Source organism: Aptenodytes patagonicus, chromosome 19 (assembly GCF_965638725.1).
Source record: "Aptenodytes patagonicus chromosome 19, bAptPat1.pri.cur, whole genome shotgun sequence".
Classification (NCBI taxonomy): Eukaryota; Metazoa; Chordata; class Aves; order Sphenisciformes; family Spheniscidae; genus Aptenodytes; species Aptenodytes patagonicus.
Genome location: NC_134967.1, coordinates 5,734,060 through 5,748,703, shown reverse-complemented (window position 1 = coordinate 5,748,703; position 14,644 = coordinate 5,734,060). Strand labels below are relative to the sequence as shown.

At 49.9% G+C, this 14,644-nt stretch overlaps 1 protein-coding gene across 1 annotated transcript in view; it reads left to right on the top strand.

Annotated features, from left to right (window-relative positions):
• The first annotated feature begins 4,035 nt into the window (after positions 1 to 4,035).
• Positions 4,036 to 14,644, top strand: part of NOC2L (NOC2 like nucleolar associated transcriptional repressor) — a 54,001-nt gene continuing 43,392 nt past the window's right edge. Inside the window, exons 1-9 of the mRNA XM_076356337.1 lie at positions 4,036 to 4,067; positions 4,314 to 4,505; positions 5,412 to 5,580; positions 6,125 to 6,232; positions 6,906 to 7,026; positions 8,279 to 8,369; positions 10,057 to 10,135; positions 12,125 to 12,235; positions 14,035 to 14,148. Coding sequence (XP_076212452.1) covers positions 4,048 to 4,067; positions 4,314 to 4,505; positions 5,412 to 5,580; positions 6,125 to 6,232; positions 6,906 to 7,026; positions 8,279 to 8,369; positions 10,057 to 10,135; positions 12,125 to 12,235; positions 14,035 to 14,148 — 1,005 coding nt within the window. The 5' untranslated portion in view covers positions 4,036 to 4,047. The remainder of the gene's footprint in view (positions 4,068 to 4,313; positions 4,506 to 5,411; positions 5,581 to 6,124; positions 6,233 to 6,905; positions 7,027 to 8,278; positions 8,370 to 10,056; positions 10,136 to 12,124; positions 12,236 to 14,034; positions 14,149 to 14,644) is intronic.

Genomic DNA, 14,644 nt, shown 5'->3' with positions numbered 1-14,644 from the left:
TAATTCATGCCTTGAGATGCTCAGCAAAATGCGCAGGTCTCCAGCTGCACTGGGGTTAGGCAGCAGTTCCTACAGTCCAGCACAAAGCACACCAACCTCTAAGCAAAAGGAGCTCTTTGCCTCTGCCAAGGACTGGAAATGTGGGTCATGTCCTAATTCCCCCCTCCCACTGTCCCTCAGCAGACACAGGAGAGGAGCTACTGTCGCATCCAGTGCTATTTTATGGCACAAGCAGTGCCAAACACCTCTACGCATAGGCACCAAGCAAGTCTCCTCTCCAGGCAGCAGAGTGATAGTTAACAGCTTCAGCTGCGCTATCCATCACCATGGTATTCCTGATCTCCCTCTAGCCTCCCCCGTGACAGACATCTCTGTCCCCAGCTCAGTTTTCAGACAGGTAAACAGACAAGACGAGAGCACTCGGGTCATTGGAGGCAGCCCGTATCAGAGGATCTCAATATTCCTGGCTCCTAGACTTGCCCAGGAGCTCCCTGCTTGCAACATCCTTGGCCAGCAGCTATTCAAAGAACGATTGTGCCCTTTACGTGTCCACTGCGCGAGGTGATGGTGTCTCGAGTAGGTGGCAGTGGGCCAGTTCAGAACGGGTCGTTACCGCTCAGCAGTGCCCTGATGTCAGATGAGAGCGACGAATCTGGTGAGACTCAGCACGAGCTACCACTTGGCTTCTAAAGGGAAAGTTGACTCCATGATGCGCGGCAGGGTGGCCTAGTGGCTCCAGCGGTAGACTAGGAAAGAAGGAAAAAGCACGCGGGTCTGCTGGCTGCAAACGGGCGAGCGGATCTTTTACAGACGGATAAGCCAGGGAACAATGCTGCTGCCGATGCCTTGTAAAACGCTGCTCATGAGTGACTCTCCGAACCAGGAGGCCACCAGCGGAGGTCACCAGCTGCACCCTGGCCTCATCCCTTTCGCAGAGACTGCATGGCCCACGCCACATTTACGGACAGCTTACTGAGCCTCCTACCAGCCTCAGTCGTAGTGTGGGTTGGCAACGTAGATGTACAGGACCACGTAAGCAGATCTGCATTTCCTCTTCTGAACAAGCTCGGTGCTTCACACTGTGGAGCAGTGGGAGCCTGTTTTCAAGCCAGAAAACAATTAAGAGAATTCCCTCACATCATCTTGCAGGCAGCAGCACAGGCCACATACATGAAAAGTGAGCTATGAGGAGCATGTGACATAATGGCCTTGAGTTTGCTGGTACACTGGGAGCCCGCCAAGGCCAGCGGGTCCCAGACGCTGGGAATTTCAGCTGAGGGAGCTTGAATTCCTGTCCCTGAGGAGTCACATCCTTTAGAGAAGGCAGCGTGGTTTGCAGCCAGTTCTAGCAGGCCAGGTGGAAAGGGTGAAGCCTCTCTTGCTACCAAGTCCAGCTTGCCTAAGGGTTTGGAGGCAAGGCTCCAGCACCTGAGAAAATACAGAAGCCAGCACTGAGATTTCAGCATGGCTTTTTGATTTTTGAGCTGCTGAGCCTGAAATGCAGCAAAGCAAGACCGGAACCCAGAAGAGTCTCCCCAGCAGATCTCCATTCTTCAGAGCATGCCTGCCTTGATTTTCACGTGCCACTCCATCTACAGAGACCCAGACTGATGCTGATGAGAGCAAGGGCGGATGGCCACCAGACGGGCTGGTAGAGCAAAGAGGTTCCATTGCCACCCTCACCAAGCTGACCTTAGCTGACAGAAAGCATAAGGGACCACCCTAGCTACCCAAGATACTAAGGAGCAACTCCATTTGGATCCTAGACTGTCAAGCCAAGAGAGCAGGTGACTACGATGCCTGCCAGCTCCTGGTCCGCTCTGAATTAGATGCTATTTGCTGGGATTCATGAATCAGTCAGTTCTCAGGAAGGAAACTCAGATCTTTACACCCGAGATCCCTAAGAGTTTTACTCACTGCCATGCTGAATAAAGCATTTCCAGCAGATGCTCATGGGTCAGGAGAGAAACTTGGGGTGCAGAGGGGGGAGATTCCACAGAGGTGGTTGCTTGGCTGTAGTGATCGTAACCAAAAGGCTATTGTACATTGAAGTGTCAGTGAGCCACATAGCAGCAAACTTGTAGCAAACCAGCACTTCCCAGTGCAAAATGCTAGCACATAGACATCCCAAATCTGTCGCGGAGGCGCCATCCCTCCTCCCATCCTTAAATGCAGCTCGTGCCTTCAGACCATCCATACTAAAAAAGGGCAGTAGCTCTCTGAGGCTCATTTCAGCTGTGCCCTGTCCTAGGGGCAACAAGTTACCTGCATCAGCCTAGTGCACCTGGAGACTGTCAGGATCAAAAGCACCCAAATATCCACATGTTGCTGAATCACTCCAGAGCTAACCTCCCTCCTTGTGGTCTCCAGCAACGGAGAGCGCCCCAAGATAGCACTCATCAGACAGAGGCCATTGAAGTCAAAAGAGAACAGGCTTCCTTTACAGAGAGACCCCATAAAAGCAAGGCCACCGTTTCGGCACTTTTCTAGCGCAAAAGTCCAGCCAGTCGGTGGCCGTGAACTGACGCACAGAGAGCAGGGGCAGGCACCCGACCGCTGCATTTCTTCCTTGCTGTAGAGAAGCCGAGGTCCCAGGGCCGGCGCTCCTCGGAGAGGGAGGTATTTGCTCAGCCAGCAGAACCAAACCAGCTGCCTGCCCTGGCCTGCTGCTCCCTAGGACCGCCTCCACAAACAGAGATGCTGTAGCTCGAGGAGAGCCCTCTGCCCTAACGGTCACTGCAGAGGCCAGAAAAAAGCTGCCTCCTGCTTTCCGCCAAGTTACCAGAAAACCTGAGGCATCGTTTCTCCCTGTGCCCTTCAGCTCCCCCGCAGCCAATGATACCGAACAGCCCGTGTGCTTCCACCGAGGGTAAGCAAAAACGCAACTGTCAGAACCTCTCTGCAGCTGTTCCCTGGGCCCCGGCATCCCGCAAGGCCCTAAAGCTGCAGCTTTTTCCTTTACCAAAGGGATCGCTCCACGGCTCGGCAGAGGACAGGGAAGGAGACCAGGCTTAGCACAGAAACGCTGCCGGCCTCAGCTGCAGAGAGATGCCGAGGTACGGGGAGCGAGCAGCAGAGGCGGCCGCTCAGAAACGGCACCGGTTGTTCCTCCAGACGTGCTGCGTTGTACCCCGACGGGCAAACTTGCTCTCCGAGGAGGGACGCGCCGCCAGCAGCGCAAGAGCAGCGGCGGGGAGTGATGGAGAGCTCCTCCGGGGGGGGGGGTCCTCCTGCCCCCGGCCCCCCCCAGGTTAACCCCTCCCGCTCGCCCGCCTCCCGCCGCCGCGTCCGGGGCGCTCCCGCGGGGTCCGAGTGCCCGGCCCTTGCCCGGCCCGGCCCTGCCGCCGCCGCCGCGGGGAGAGGGAGTGGAAGGGGCGGCGGCAGGGCCGTGCCCCGGCGGTACTCACGGCTCCGGCGCAGCGACGGCCCAGCCCGGCCCGGCCGCGGGATGCTGCGGGGCGCCGCTATGCCCGCACCGCTGCCGCCGGCCCCGCGGCGGGGAGACGGGGCGGGTCGGGGGCGGGCAGGTGCCCGGCTCCTCCTCGGGCCGCGGCGGGACGGGGCCGGCGCCGGGGCGGCCCCGCGGCTGCGGTTTCCTCCCTCACCCGGAATAACCCCGCCGCGGAGCCGTGGGAGAGCTGCCCACGGCACGGCACGGCACGGCACGGCACGGCACGGCACGGCACGGCACGGCACGGCTCGCCGCTGCGCTGCGCTGAGCTGCACACACACACCCCCCCCCCCCCCCGCAGTTAAATCCCGCCGCGCACGTGTCACCGGGCTGCGGAGGAAGGGGAGCTCGCCCCGCCCCGCCCCGCCGCTCACTTACCGGGCGCGGGGGCCCGTCCTGCGGGGGGGGGGGGGGCGGGGACACGCGTGACACCGGCCCCGCTGAGGCAGCCCGCGGCCCGGCCGCCGGAGCCGGGGGGGGGGCCGGGCGGGGGCGGGCCCGGGGCCGGGCAGGGGGGCGGGGCCGGGGCCGCCCCGCCCCCCCCCGCGGCACGCTGGGAGCGGAAGCGGCGGCCGCGTTGGAGCGAGGCGGGCGGCATGGCAGCCGCCGGCAAGAGGTGAGCGGCGGCAGCGGTCTGCGGGCGGGGGAGGGTGGACGGACCGGACCGGACCGACCGCGGGCGGGGGCACCGCCGGGCTGGGGTACCGCCGGGCGGCGGCGGCGGGGAGGCCCGCGGGGCGCCGCCGCCTCAGGTGTGGCTCGTCAGCCCCGCGCTGCCGACCCCAAGGCCGCCGCGAGCGGGCAGGCCCGGCGCTGCCGGCCCGGCTCCCCGCTGAGCTTCCCCCCCCCTCGCCGCCCCCAGGAGCCTGGCGGAGCTGAGCCTGGACGAGTTCCTCGCCGCCGGCTCCGAGTCGGAGCCTGACGGCGGCTCGGAGGAGGAGGAGGAGGAGGCCGCCGGGCCCGCCAAGGGGGCCGCGGCGCAGCGGCGGCAGAGCGGGAAGGCGCAGCAGGATGGGAAGGCGAGGCAGCAGCTCCAGGCCCGACCGGCGGGGAGGTAAGGACGTGCCGCTGGTCGTGCTCGGCCCGGCGGTCCCTGCGGGCAGCCTGCCGTGAGTGCCCCCCTCTCGCCCGCTTTGGGCGAGGCTTGGCACGGCTAAAAGTGCGTTCGCTGCTTGGTGGCTTGGTTGGGTTTTTTTACTTTTACCTGCTTTTTGTAAGTAACCGCGGGACTTCGTTGTAGCGTCTGTCACAGAATGAGCTACTTCTGGGACAAGCTGGGTCAGAGGTGTCTAAAAGGGACGTGTTCGAGACCGTAGTGTGGCTACAGGGTACAGGGCAGTCAGGTTGTCGTACCTATGCCAGTTCAGTAACTGCAGTGGAGAAAAGCCTGTGTATCCTTTTAATCTTTTACAGGGTACGCTGGAGTCAGGCAAAGCTTGCTTTGTTTTTCCTCAGTTTGTGTGTATTTGTTCTTACTGAAAGACACTGGAGTATCTGCAGGTAGAAAATGATGAAGTAGCTCTTAGGCACTGCTAATCGTTACTAGAAGCCAAAACAATTCTTTAGTGCTACGTAAGATTTTACCGAGCTTTCATTGTCAGATTTCTCTGGCAGTATACCTTTCAGTATTCTTTATAAAAAGCTTGCAAAAGTAATTCTGGGAAATAGAGAAACAGACTTTTTTGGTTTTGCAAGATGTTTTCATGACCTCTGGTCAGTATCCCAGTACAACCTGATAGTTTGCTGTCAAGATTTCTTAGTGCTGAATGAAAATAATCTTTTGTAAGTCCTCTAGAGCAGGTGTTAAATGGGATACAGAACTGTGCCCACAGCCCTGATAAATCCATCACCATTCAAATTAGCCCAGGTGTGCTTTAGTGCCCAGAAGCTGCTTGCTTTTCTTACAGCATCAGCAGAAGTCTGAGCAATGCATAAACACATGTTAATTCTTATCTACCAGGAAGAAGGGAAAGGCATCTGAACATAAAGATCAGCTCTCCCGGCTGAAGGACAAAGATCCTGAATTTTATAAGTTTTTGGAGGAAAACGATCGCACATTGCTGAATTTTGATGCTTCGGACAGTTCTGACGAGGAGGATGGGTTGCACATACCACCTGATACACTGGAGGTACTAGGCCCTATTTTGGAGTGCTGAAATCAATGATTTCAATTACTTGCATGTTAAGTATTTGAGTTTCAGTGCAAGGCCTAAGTATATTTGGGCTTATAGTGGCACAGATGGCTGGGGAGGAGCTTTCCCAAAGATCATCTGCAGGTGTACAGGCTTGTAATCCAGAAGTCAGCTGTGGATTTGAACTGAGTGTGAGGAGTTTGTTAAAGACTGCGAAAGCAGAGCCTTAGAGTGTATTTTCTCTGTGGCTTTGGTTTTGTGTCTCCTTTCCCAGTGAGAGTTTGTTTTGCCTCAAGTGATATCCTTCCTCCTTGATGTTTTATGTTATCGCACGTTGCATTTATGTAGCAAAGCTGCAGGGCTTAAGTAGCTTTTTTGGAATTTGTAATACCCATAATTTCATTACTGCTTTACACAAAGTGCTGATAATAGCATTAATAAAATTCTCTGCTGCTTGCCTGCCTTCTTCTTTAGTAGCTACTCAGCAAAAGAGAAAAGAAGTGTATAAGCCTTTTCTCAGTCTTGGTACCGACTTCTCTAGGAAGCAAGTGATGAAGATGAAGAAGAATGTGAAACAGTCAAACGGAAGAGAGTTCGTCTCATCCCCGTGAGCTTGAAAATGGTTGAAGAATGGAAAAAAGCTGCAGAGGTGAGCAGGGAGTTGGAATACAAGGCACTTGAGTATTCTTCTTTAAACATTCTTCCACATGTGCCGCTGCCTCTAAAAGACCAACTTTCGATTTGTTCGTCTTTCACAAAAATCTATAGAGAAGATGTATGTCCCGCATACAAGGTCATACTCCTGGAGCTCTTGTTACTTCAGCACGATTTGTCTTTGCATTTTTTCTTGGGCTGCAAGATTAGAGTACTTGCACCCCACCTGAGGGAGAAGCTAGAGAAACTTGTGTGGCTCAGAAGAGGTCAGAATGGTTAACTTCTGATTTTTCATCCTCTTGCTAAGCATTGTGCCTTTGGCAGCTCCAAGAACTTTTTTTAGTCACATTTTGAGTAGTGATGAAATGGCTTGCTGCTTCTGACTAAGAGTGGGAGGGAAAGGTCAAATTGGATAGTTGCTTGCAGCTGATTCATTGCTTCTCAACCCCCAACCAATTAAAAGCCCTAGAAGCCCATTTTAGAGCAAGTGAAGGCCACTAGCATTTGTTAACACTGTCTTGATATTTTTCCTTCATGTTATAGGACGGAGCTATTTTTGCAATCAAACTTACAACGAATTCCAATACTCGTGTCCCACTAAAGTGCTTCAGAGTTTCAGAATATCGCTTGTTTTTTCTCCTCAGCAATCTTTTTTCCTCTTTCCCCAGAGAAGGCTAACACCAAAGCTTTTCCATGAAATCACTCAAGCCTTTAAAGCATCTGTAGCAACCACCAGAGGAGATAATGGTGGGGCTGATCCCAGCAAGTTTCAAGTTACTGATGCTGCAGGTGAGTTGGTCACCATACTACTGTGAGAGAAGGGAAGTCATTTGGTAGGGAAGGTTTAGCTATTGGAAGAGAGTGGGGATAAATACTGGCAGGAGTTAACTTGCCCTTTCATAGGCTTCATTTCACCTAAGTAGCTTATCTTCCTGGTAGTGAGTCTGGGCAGTGGTATCTTTTCTGGTGTCCCAGTGTGTAAGTGTGCCTGTCTGTGCATGCCTGGAGCAGCTGGGCTTGCAGACTGCTGAGGAAAGTACCATGCTTCATTCACCAGACTTGTCAGCGTGAAGTTGAAGCTAGGTACTGTTTGTATGCTTGTAGTGTACGTTTTCTTGGACAATTTTTGCTGCGGCTTCTTGCTGATCCCTCTTGGAACTAATCCTACAAGACTATTTTAAGTCTTCTTACCATACAGCATTCTATAACCTCACAACAGTTCAGAGTTCAGTTGCACTATCAAGTTCACATTCCCCTAGCCAGGACCTCTCAAAATACTGCGTGTCTAGCTCTCCTCCTTTACAGGGTTATCATGCCTGTAGAACAAATGAGATGCAACCTCTCTTTCCAGCCTAGCCCCCTTTTGCATAAGCTCCAGGTTTTGCAGATAGTCCTGTTTTAGACTTGCAACAGCATGGCTGAGCAGGAAACATCTTTGTTAGCGTCTCGGAGGATGTGACCTGCAGCCCGCCTACTTTTACCACTAAATTAGCAGCTACTTTCTCACTGTGTTTTATCAGCTTGTTATTGTGTGCCATCTGGAACTGGCACTGCCGGGTGGGACGACTAAAACCCACATGTTCTCCTTAATCCTTTCTTGCCCGGCGTAGGGCTTTTTATATCTTTCATTGCTTTTGGTAACATCTCATTCTTTAATGTAAAACACCTCATAGAATTCACATGTCCATTTCTGTGACTTTTTATTAAAAAGTGCCTTTAATTCTCGTTGTGGTTTGGGGGAGATTGATGGTAGTATAGACTCCTAGTCATGGGTCAGGCTGCTTTTGTGCTTGGTGCTGTTTACTCAGAGAGCAAAGAGATGGCCCCTGTGTCAGAAAGCTGTCAGTTGTAATCTTGCTGTTTAGATAAAAGATTCTAGGGTAAGACAAACTGATGTTTTCCGGAAGCTTGTGGAAGTGCAGTAGTTCTGCTGTGGGAATTACTAGCTTCAGTTCCTTGGGGAGCTCTTTTCAGATTAGCTGAGAAACCAGGAATATGTGGAAAATCACTTACAAATGCTTTACTGACTTTTTTTAACCAGTGTTCAATGCCCTTGTGTCCTTCTGTGTCCGGGACCTCTTCCACTGCCTGCAGAAGCTGCTTCTTCTGAAACCCCCAAAGACCAAACAAAAGTAAGTCTGAGATTTGAGAACTGCAGGTGAGAGAAAGCTGGCTGGGGTTTTTCAGAACTGCAACCTGGCTGCGAAGCTGGAAAAAGATGGCAGCTCTTCCAAAACACTAGCAAAGTTGCCTGATTATATTCGCAGTCATCTTAGCCAGGTTCTTCCTTTCTTCCCCAGAAATGTGTCCTCTGTAACTTTAGACTCCAGCTATTTGCAGAGGACACGTGGCTTCAACAGAAAGAGATCTGGAATTGCATATGCTTGCACTCAGGAGCACTGTTAAGGCATTGTGAGGTGGTTTTCAGAGAAAGGGACCAAGCGTTCTGCCTGTATGTAGGCAGAGTATCGCAAGTATGCAACTTCAGTTAATCCAGGGCTTTACCAGCTGTATTACGCCCTAGAGTCTGGTGGTCTGAGTGCCAGATCATCTGAGTTTGAGCTGTTCACTGTTAGAGCATAGATGGAATGGAAACAAGCATGCAACTGGGCAAAGAATGGTACAATTCATTTTTTTCCAGAATGGCAGCATTGGTCCAGTACCTCTGTATTGCATTCGCCGATGCAATTTGATTTGACTAGAGAGGAGGAATGACAATTTTGAAATCTCAGCTGCTGCCTGGGAGCCGGGAATTATCTGGCTGTTGTGTGGGTTGGTGCTCAAAGAGTTTCAGAGTCAGGCTGGGCCCATGATTGAATAGGTATCAGCATGACTTACCTGGGAGCAACTGGAAAAGGTGCTGGAAACTCAGTTAAGTACCAGTCTGAACTCTTGCTGGATGAACCAATGCCATAGCTGGGGACTATGAGCCCAGTTTCATAAAACAAGCTGTGAAGTTCCCAGTATGTTTTGCAAGCTGGAGCAGCCTTATTTAGCCCCTTTGCCTATTAGATGTTTACAGAAGCTTTTTACTTCAGTCCTCTGGAGTTTCAGCTGGACACAGTTTTATTACTTGCTTCACAGTCTGAGCTTTTCTGTTTTTCCCGTTGTTGGGTAGAGTGAGAATTGAATGCCTTTCAGAAGTGCTTTCAGTTCCAGGGTAATTTTTGTGGCAGTTATTTCCCTGTCACAGATGAAGGGAGGGGTGAGCTAAACTCTAGATTCCTTGTTGACAGTGGTGCCTAGTCTGAGAAGTAAATTCCAGTTCTTTGTGTAAATACCAGCCTCTTTCCTCCCCAGGCCTGACTCGTGCAGACCATGTCTGAATTTTGGGATGGCCTGGGGGCACTACTTCAAGTGCAGTGTCAAAAGTTTAGAAGAGACTGAGCAAATGTCTCGCAACTAGTTGGATCCCCAAAATAGACCTTCTTGCCACAAGCCAGCCTGCTGTGTTCTCAGGCAGTGGCTGCGGAATGCCTGACTGGAAAATAACATCAGTGTGAGGGATTCAGGTCTCCACCGGGCTTTTTGGCTGTCACAGCTCCCCATATCACGCTTCCAGAGATCTGGGTACTCTGCCGGGAAGCTCTTTGAACTGAATTTTCTAATACTGTTCTTCATGCAGTTTTTACAGAGTAGAAGTACTTCTTTTCACCCATGACAAAATTGTTACTTCTTTTACTTCTTGCTTTGCAAGCAGTTGTCTTTACTCACTGGCAATATCGAGGAATTGAACTCACTGTTCTTTGTGCTGCTGAAATCTAATTTATTTGGTGGGCTTTTTTTTTAAAGCTAAACCCAACTCTTGCTCATTTCCAGAATGGTCCTCCCTTCCACCAGCCCACTTTGGAGCAAGCTGCGACTGGACATAAAAGTGTACCTCAGCTGTACTATACAAGTAAGAAATTTCAGGACATTTGTGTTATTGGGGTCTGTGCATTGCTGTGCTTTTGTTCAGGGTATTTTGGAATGAGGCAGATGGACTTTTGCATCTGTAAACAACACTGCTAAAAGGAGAGCCAAACAATCAAGAAGATAGTTTACAAAGCAGGTAACTGTAGCCTCAGGTGCTCTTCCTTTTGAAAAGACAGTTACGCCAGTTTGAGGGTGACCTTCTAGTCATCACAAAACTGAGAACCTTGGGTATTGGTTTCTATGCCTTCTTCTTAGTGGAGAATAAATAAGACTTCCTGGCTGAGACTGCAGTGAGCAGAAGCAATCTCACTGAGTCTCAAAGCCTTGGGTATCAGATTTGTGTATCTGTCCAGTTCCCCGTCTTGTTTTGGAAGTATTTGGTCTAACAATTTGGAGGTCTGTAGGACAGTTGGGTCAAAATAGGTAGCCTGTAACAAAGGGCTGGGTTAACATTCTGGCAGTTCTTTCTGTCTTAATTTGTCTGGCAAATAAATATTTAGTGGGCTTTAAAGTAGTTTGAAGTGCTGTGCTCCTGCATTCTGCATCTTTAATTCATTTTTTGGCACTATGATCTTGCCACTTCTTGTAGTAAATATTAAGGAGATGTTATGTTGACAACCTCCACTCCTCACATATGACATCTCCAAGTATGATTACACTCCATCCCACTAGGATATCCCATCCATCCAAAGTTGCTGATGTCTGGTGTTTTAGAGACAATTCATGGATTATTTCTGAAGGAAATTCCTGTCCCCAGTTAATTTTTTTGAGATTGCTTCCTCATGCGTCCCCAAATTTGGAATATTAAAACCGAAAGAACAACATTGAAATACTCATTTTTTCAGAAGCTGAGGGAAGGGGATATAAGGAAAGAAAAAGAAAGTGCTGATGTCTCTTAGCTGTAAGCTGGCAGAATGACTTAGCAGAAAGAGCATTTTGATCAGTAGAGATTTTTTTTCTCCAGTCGTCGTGCCTCTTGCCAGCAGCAGAATGAAAGATTGCAGTAGGAAAGGAAAAGCTGGCAATGCAGTCCCATTGAAGTAATCCCTCGTCCTGTACTGAGTGCCCTCAGTCCCAGGCTTCACTACAGTGTTTTTCTGGCATAGTAGTTTCTGAACAATATCTTCTCCTTTCCTTTTGGTGTGTGAGGGACTTTGCAAAGGAGACCTGCTCAGTCCAGAATCTTTGCAGTGCAAAGAGGAGAATGAGGAGGAAAGTTAAAAGTAGAAAAAAAGCTTCTGCTTCCAGCAACTGGGATCTCGGGCAAGAGGGGGCACTGCATCAGGCAGAACCTCTCTCAAATTGAGGTGACTTTAAGCTTACCGTTGTCTTCAAATTAGAAACTGCAAATGTCTCTGGGTTTGGCTCCAGATGATCTGAGCTGAATAATCTGGAAGTACCAAGATGATGTTTCTTAAATAGTTTGTCCAACCTTTTCCTTGAGCTAGAGTTAACCTCTTGATACCCAATAGTATTCCAGCTTCCCTTTAAAGAAATCCTAGTGAAATCCAGTCAGTTATCAGATAGCTCAGATGGTCTGTTTCCAAGCCTTGTGTAGACTGAGGGTGTCTTCATTGTGCTTTGACCATTTGTAGTGAGACGACAGAGGCATTGGTGTCATGCCGTCTGTAAGATGTCTTAAACTGTATCTAGACTTAGCTTTTGCGGTATACACAAAGGTTTTATGTGATGAGCTCAGGTGCCATTAGCCATCCAAGTCCAGTAGCCTGAGCTCACATTTGCTAGGGTGATGTACTTACAGGGGAGTTATTTAACCCGCCATGTGTCTGCTCCTTTCCCGATAGAGCTTTTTGGGGGTTTGTTTGAGCTTCATCCTGGGGAAGGCTGCTTTTCTAGTCCTTTGGTAACACAGAAATACTTGGAAACAGCAAAATACAGATGCTTAATGGTAAAGGAAGAGGTGATGAGGGCTACACACTAAATGGGATTGTGTTTTGTTTTCTCTCTATAGCTCCTGTCTTGTTTAACAGAAGCCTCAGTCGGTGCAGCAGTCCTTCAGCACGTCAGTTCCATAGTGCCTTACTATTTGTCCTTTCCAAAGCAGTGCCGTGCACTTCTCAAGGTAAGGTGACGTGCTATGATATGTCATTTGGACCTGAGGTACTTTCTTTACCCCTTCAGATGAGCCTCTCATGGTATTTGGGCTGGATCCCATGACAGTTCAGTCTCTTGTACTCCTCTTCCCTTGCTTTTCTTTTGGTCCTGGAAAGGACTCCTGCTTCTCTTACGGGCCCTCTAGGTGCCGTGAAGCACTCTCACGCTGAGGTGAGTGGGCATGTGGCTCTGCGTGTAGCTACTGCTAATCCCCATGCAAAGTGACACGGAGGTGTTCTGGGGAAGCTGTCTGCTTCCCCGTAGCAGATGGAGTAATTGCTGCCTGTGTGCTGAGTCTGTGTGTACGTCTGTGATAGTATTTTACTCTCAAGAGCTGGGGGTGGAATATTTTTGCAGAAACTTAGTCACAACTGCTGAGCACTAAAGAACAACAAAGGAGGCGTGGAAGAGCGGAAGAGGGCAACAGGGTGACATTTAAATGAAAAGCTGCAACGCAACATTTAAATGAGGCTGGGAACCCTTTGATAAAGATGACTGGTATACAGTGATGGGAGGCTGTTATGCCTCATATCTGAAGGTGTAGCAGTCTGCTCACTGCTACAGTAGGGATTTTTGAGTAGGCTTTTTCAGCCCTGCAGCTGGAATCTTTCTGATTTCCTCTGGAGTTCATTAGTGGAGATAAGGTAATTAGTTTTTGGAGGCATCAGCCACGATTGTGGTCCTGCTGTACTAGATGCTTCCTGACAGGGCCAGCCATGTCCAAGTGAATCTGTACTCTGAACAGGCAAATGCAGGCAGGCCTGGGAAGAACAAAATCTATTCATTTGCTTCTCAAGAAATTGAGGGAGGAGACCAATATATGATCGCTTTATGCAATGCAGAGATGGGTAAAACTGAGATTAATGAGTTTACATGTCAATGGTGGGCTGCCTGTTAGCCCAGACCTCTGCACAGACTAACCTACCACTCTCCAGCCAGTGTAGGTATTCTTATGATGCACTGGGTGCTCGTCATCATGTCTGTACCAGAGTGACTAAGGATATGTCTCAGCAGAAGTGCTGCCTTACACGGGTCCCATCTCTGGCTCCAAACCCTGCTGCTGCTCTATCGTTTGAATTAATACAGTGAATGTCCAGGGAACTGGAATTAAGTCACAACTACGACGAGGAGATGTATCTCGGGAATTGCAACCTATTTGCCGAGAGGGGAAAAAACATTGATAAATTCGGAAATCAAACCCTGGTGTCCCCTCTCCAGAGACAAATGCATCTTCAATAGCATTCTTTGAGAAACTAGAATTTGGTGTTCGTGGCGAGAGCTAGAGCGTAATTGCAGTGTAGTCGTATTCTGCAGAATTCAGTGTAAGACATAAAAATTACTTGGGCTGGAAGATGTAATCTAGTGTGGTGTTGCTGTCTAGGGGATGGTGAGGAAGCTTTACAAAACCTAGGAGGCTGTCTCATGCACAAGCTGGTGCCTATGCTCAGAAGCTCAAATGTGTATTTAGGCACATGAATAAAAGTGCACATATTTTTCAGAGATGCTAGTATTGGACAGTTTCCTTTATTGATCATGGAAACATCAACTTTGCCTTTTGTGTGGTCTCACAGCTAGAGTATGAGGACAGAATGGCTGCCAGTGCTGTTGTGACTGATTCTGTGACAATACAGCCTGCCATCTTTGTGTCATCTTCCTCCTCGCTTGCTTTTTTGGTGTGAAGGAGGGAAGCTCAGGCCTGTCTGTAACCAGGCCTGTTTCTGCTCTTTGTCCCTTCGCTTATCTGTATTGTTTTATTTTCTGTTCCAGCAAGCAATTAATTTGTGGAGCACAGGTGAGGAAACAGTGAGAGTACTGGCCTTCCTTGTGCTGAACAAAATCTGCCGCTACAAGAAAGAGGTGTACCTAAGTCCCTTGCTCAAGGTAAGGCTGGTACTTTCTGTGATCCGCAGCTTTTCTTTCTCACATTATATGCGAAGACCTTAGAGCATGAGCTGCAGCCTGTTAGGCAGGGCAGGTGCTGGAGATGATGCTGACTATCTCCAGAAAATTAAACAGGGAAGAAATTCTGTGTCAGGTCAGAGTGATATCCTGCTTCCTACTACTGCCTTTCCGGCTGGAGACGCACAGGGTCTTAGCGGGGAAGACCTCAGGTACTCATCTGTCTACTGGATGAATACTCATCTTCCAAATTCTTGAGGGCTTTTCTCAAGTGCTGACACACTGCTCAGTGCTACTGAACTGCTCTGATCTTTCAGCTAATAGCTGAGGTTCCCAAGTATAGTTTGCTTAGGTACCACTGTTACAGAGAGAACTGTAACCAACCATAAGCATGTATGGTTCAAAGCCATCCCACAGTTCTGTCGTCTTGCAGAGAAGTAATGGCAGGGGCCTCTCCAAGCTCTGTGGTAAACAGATT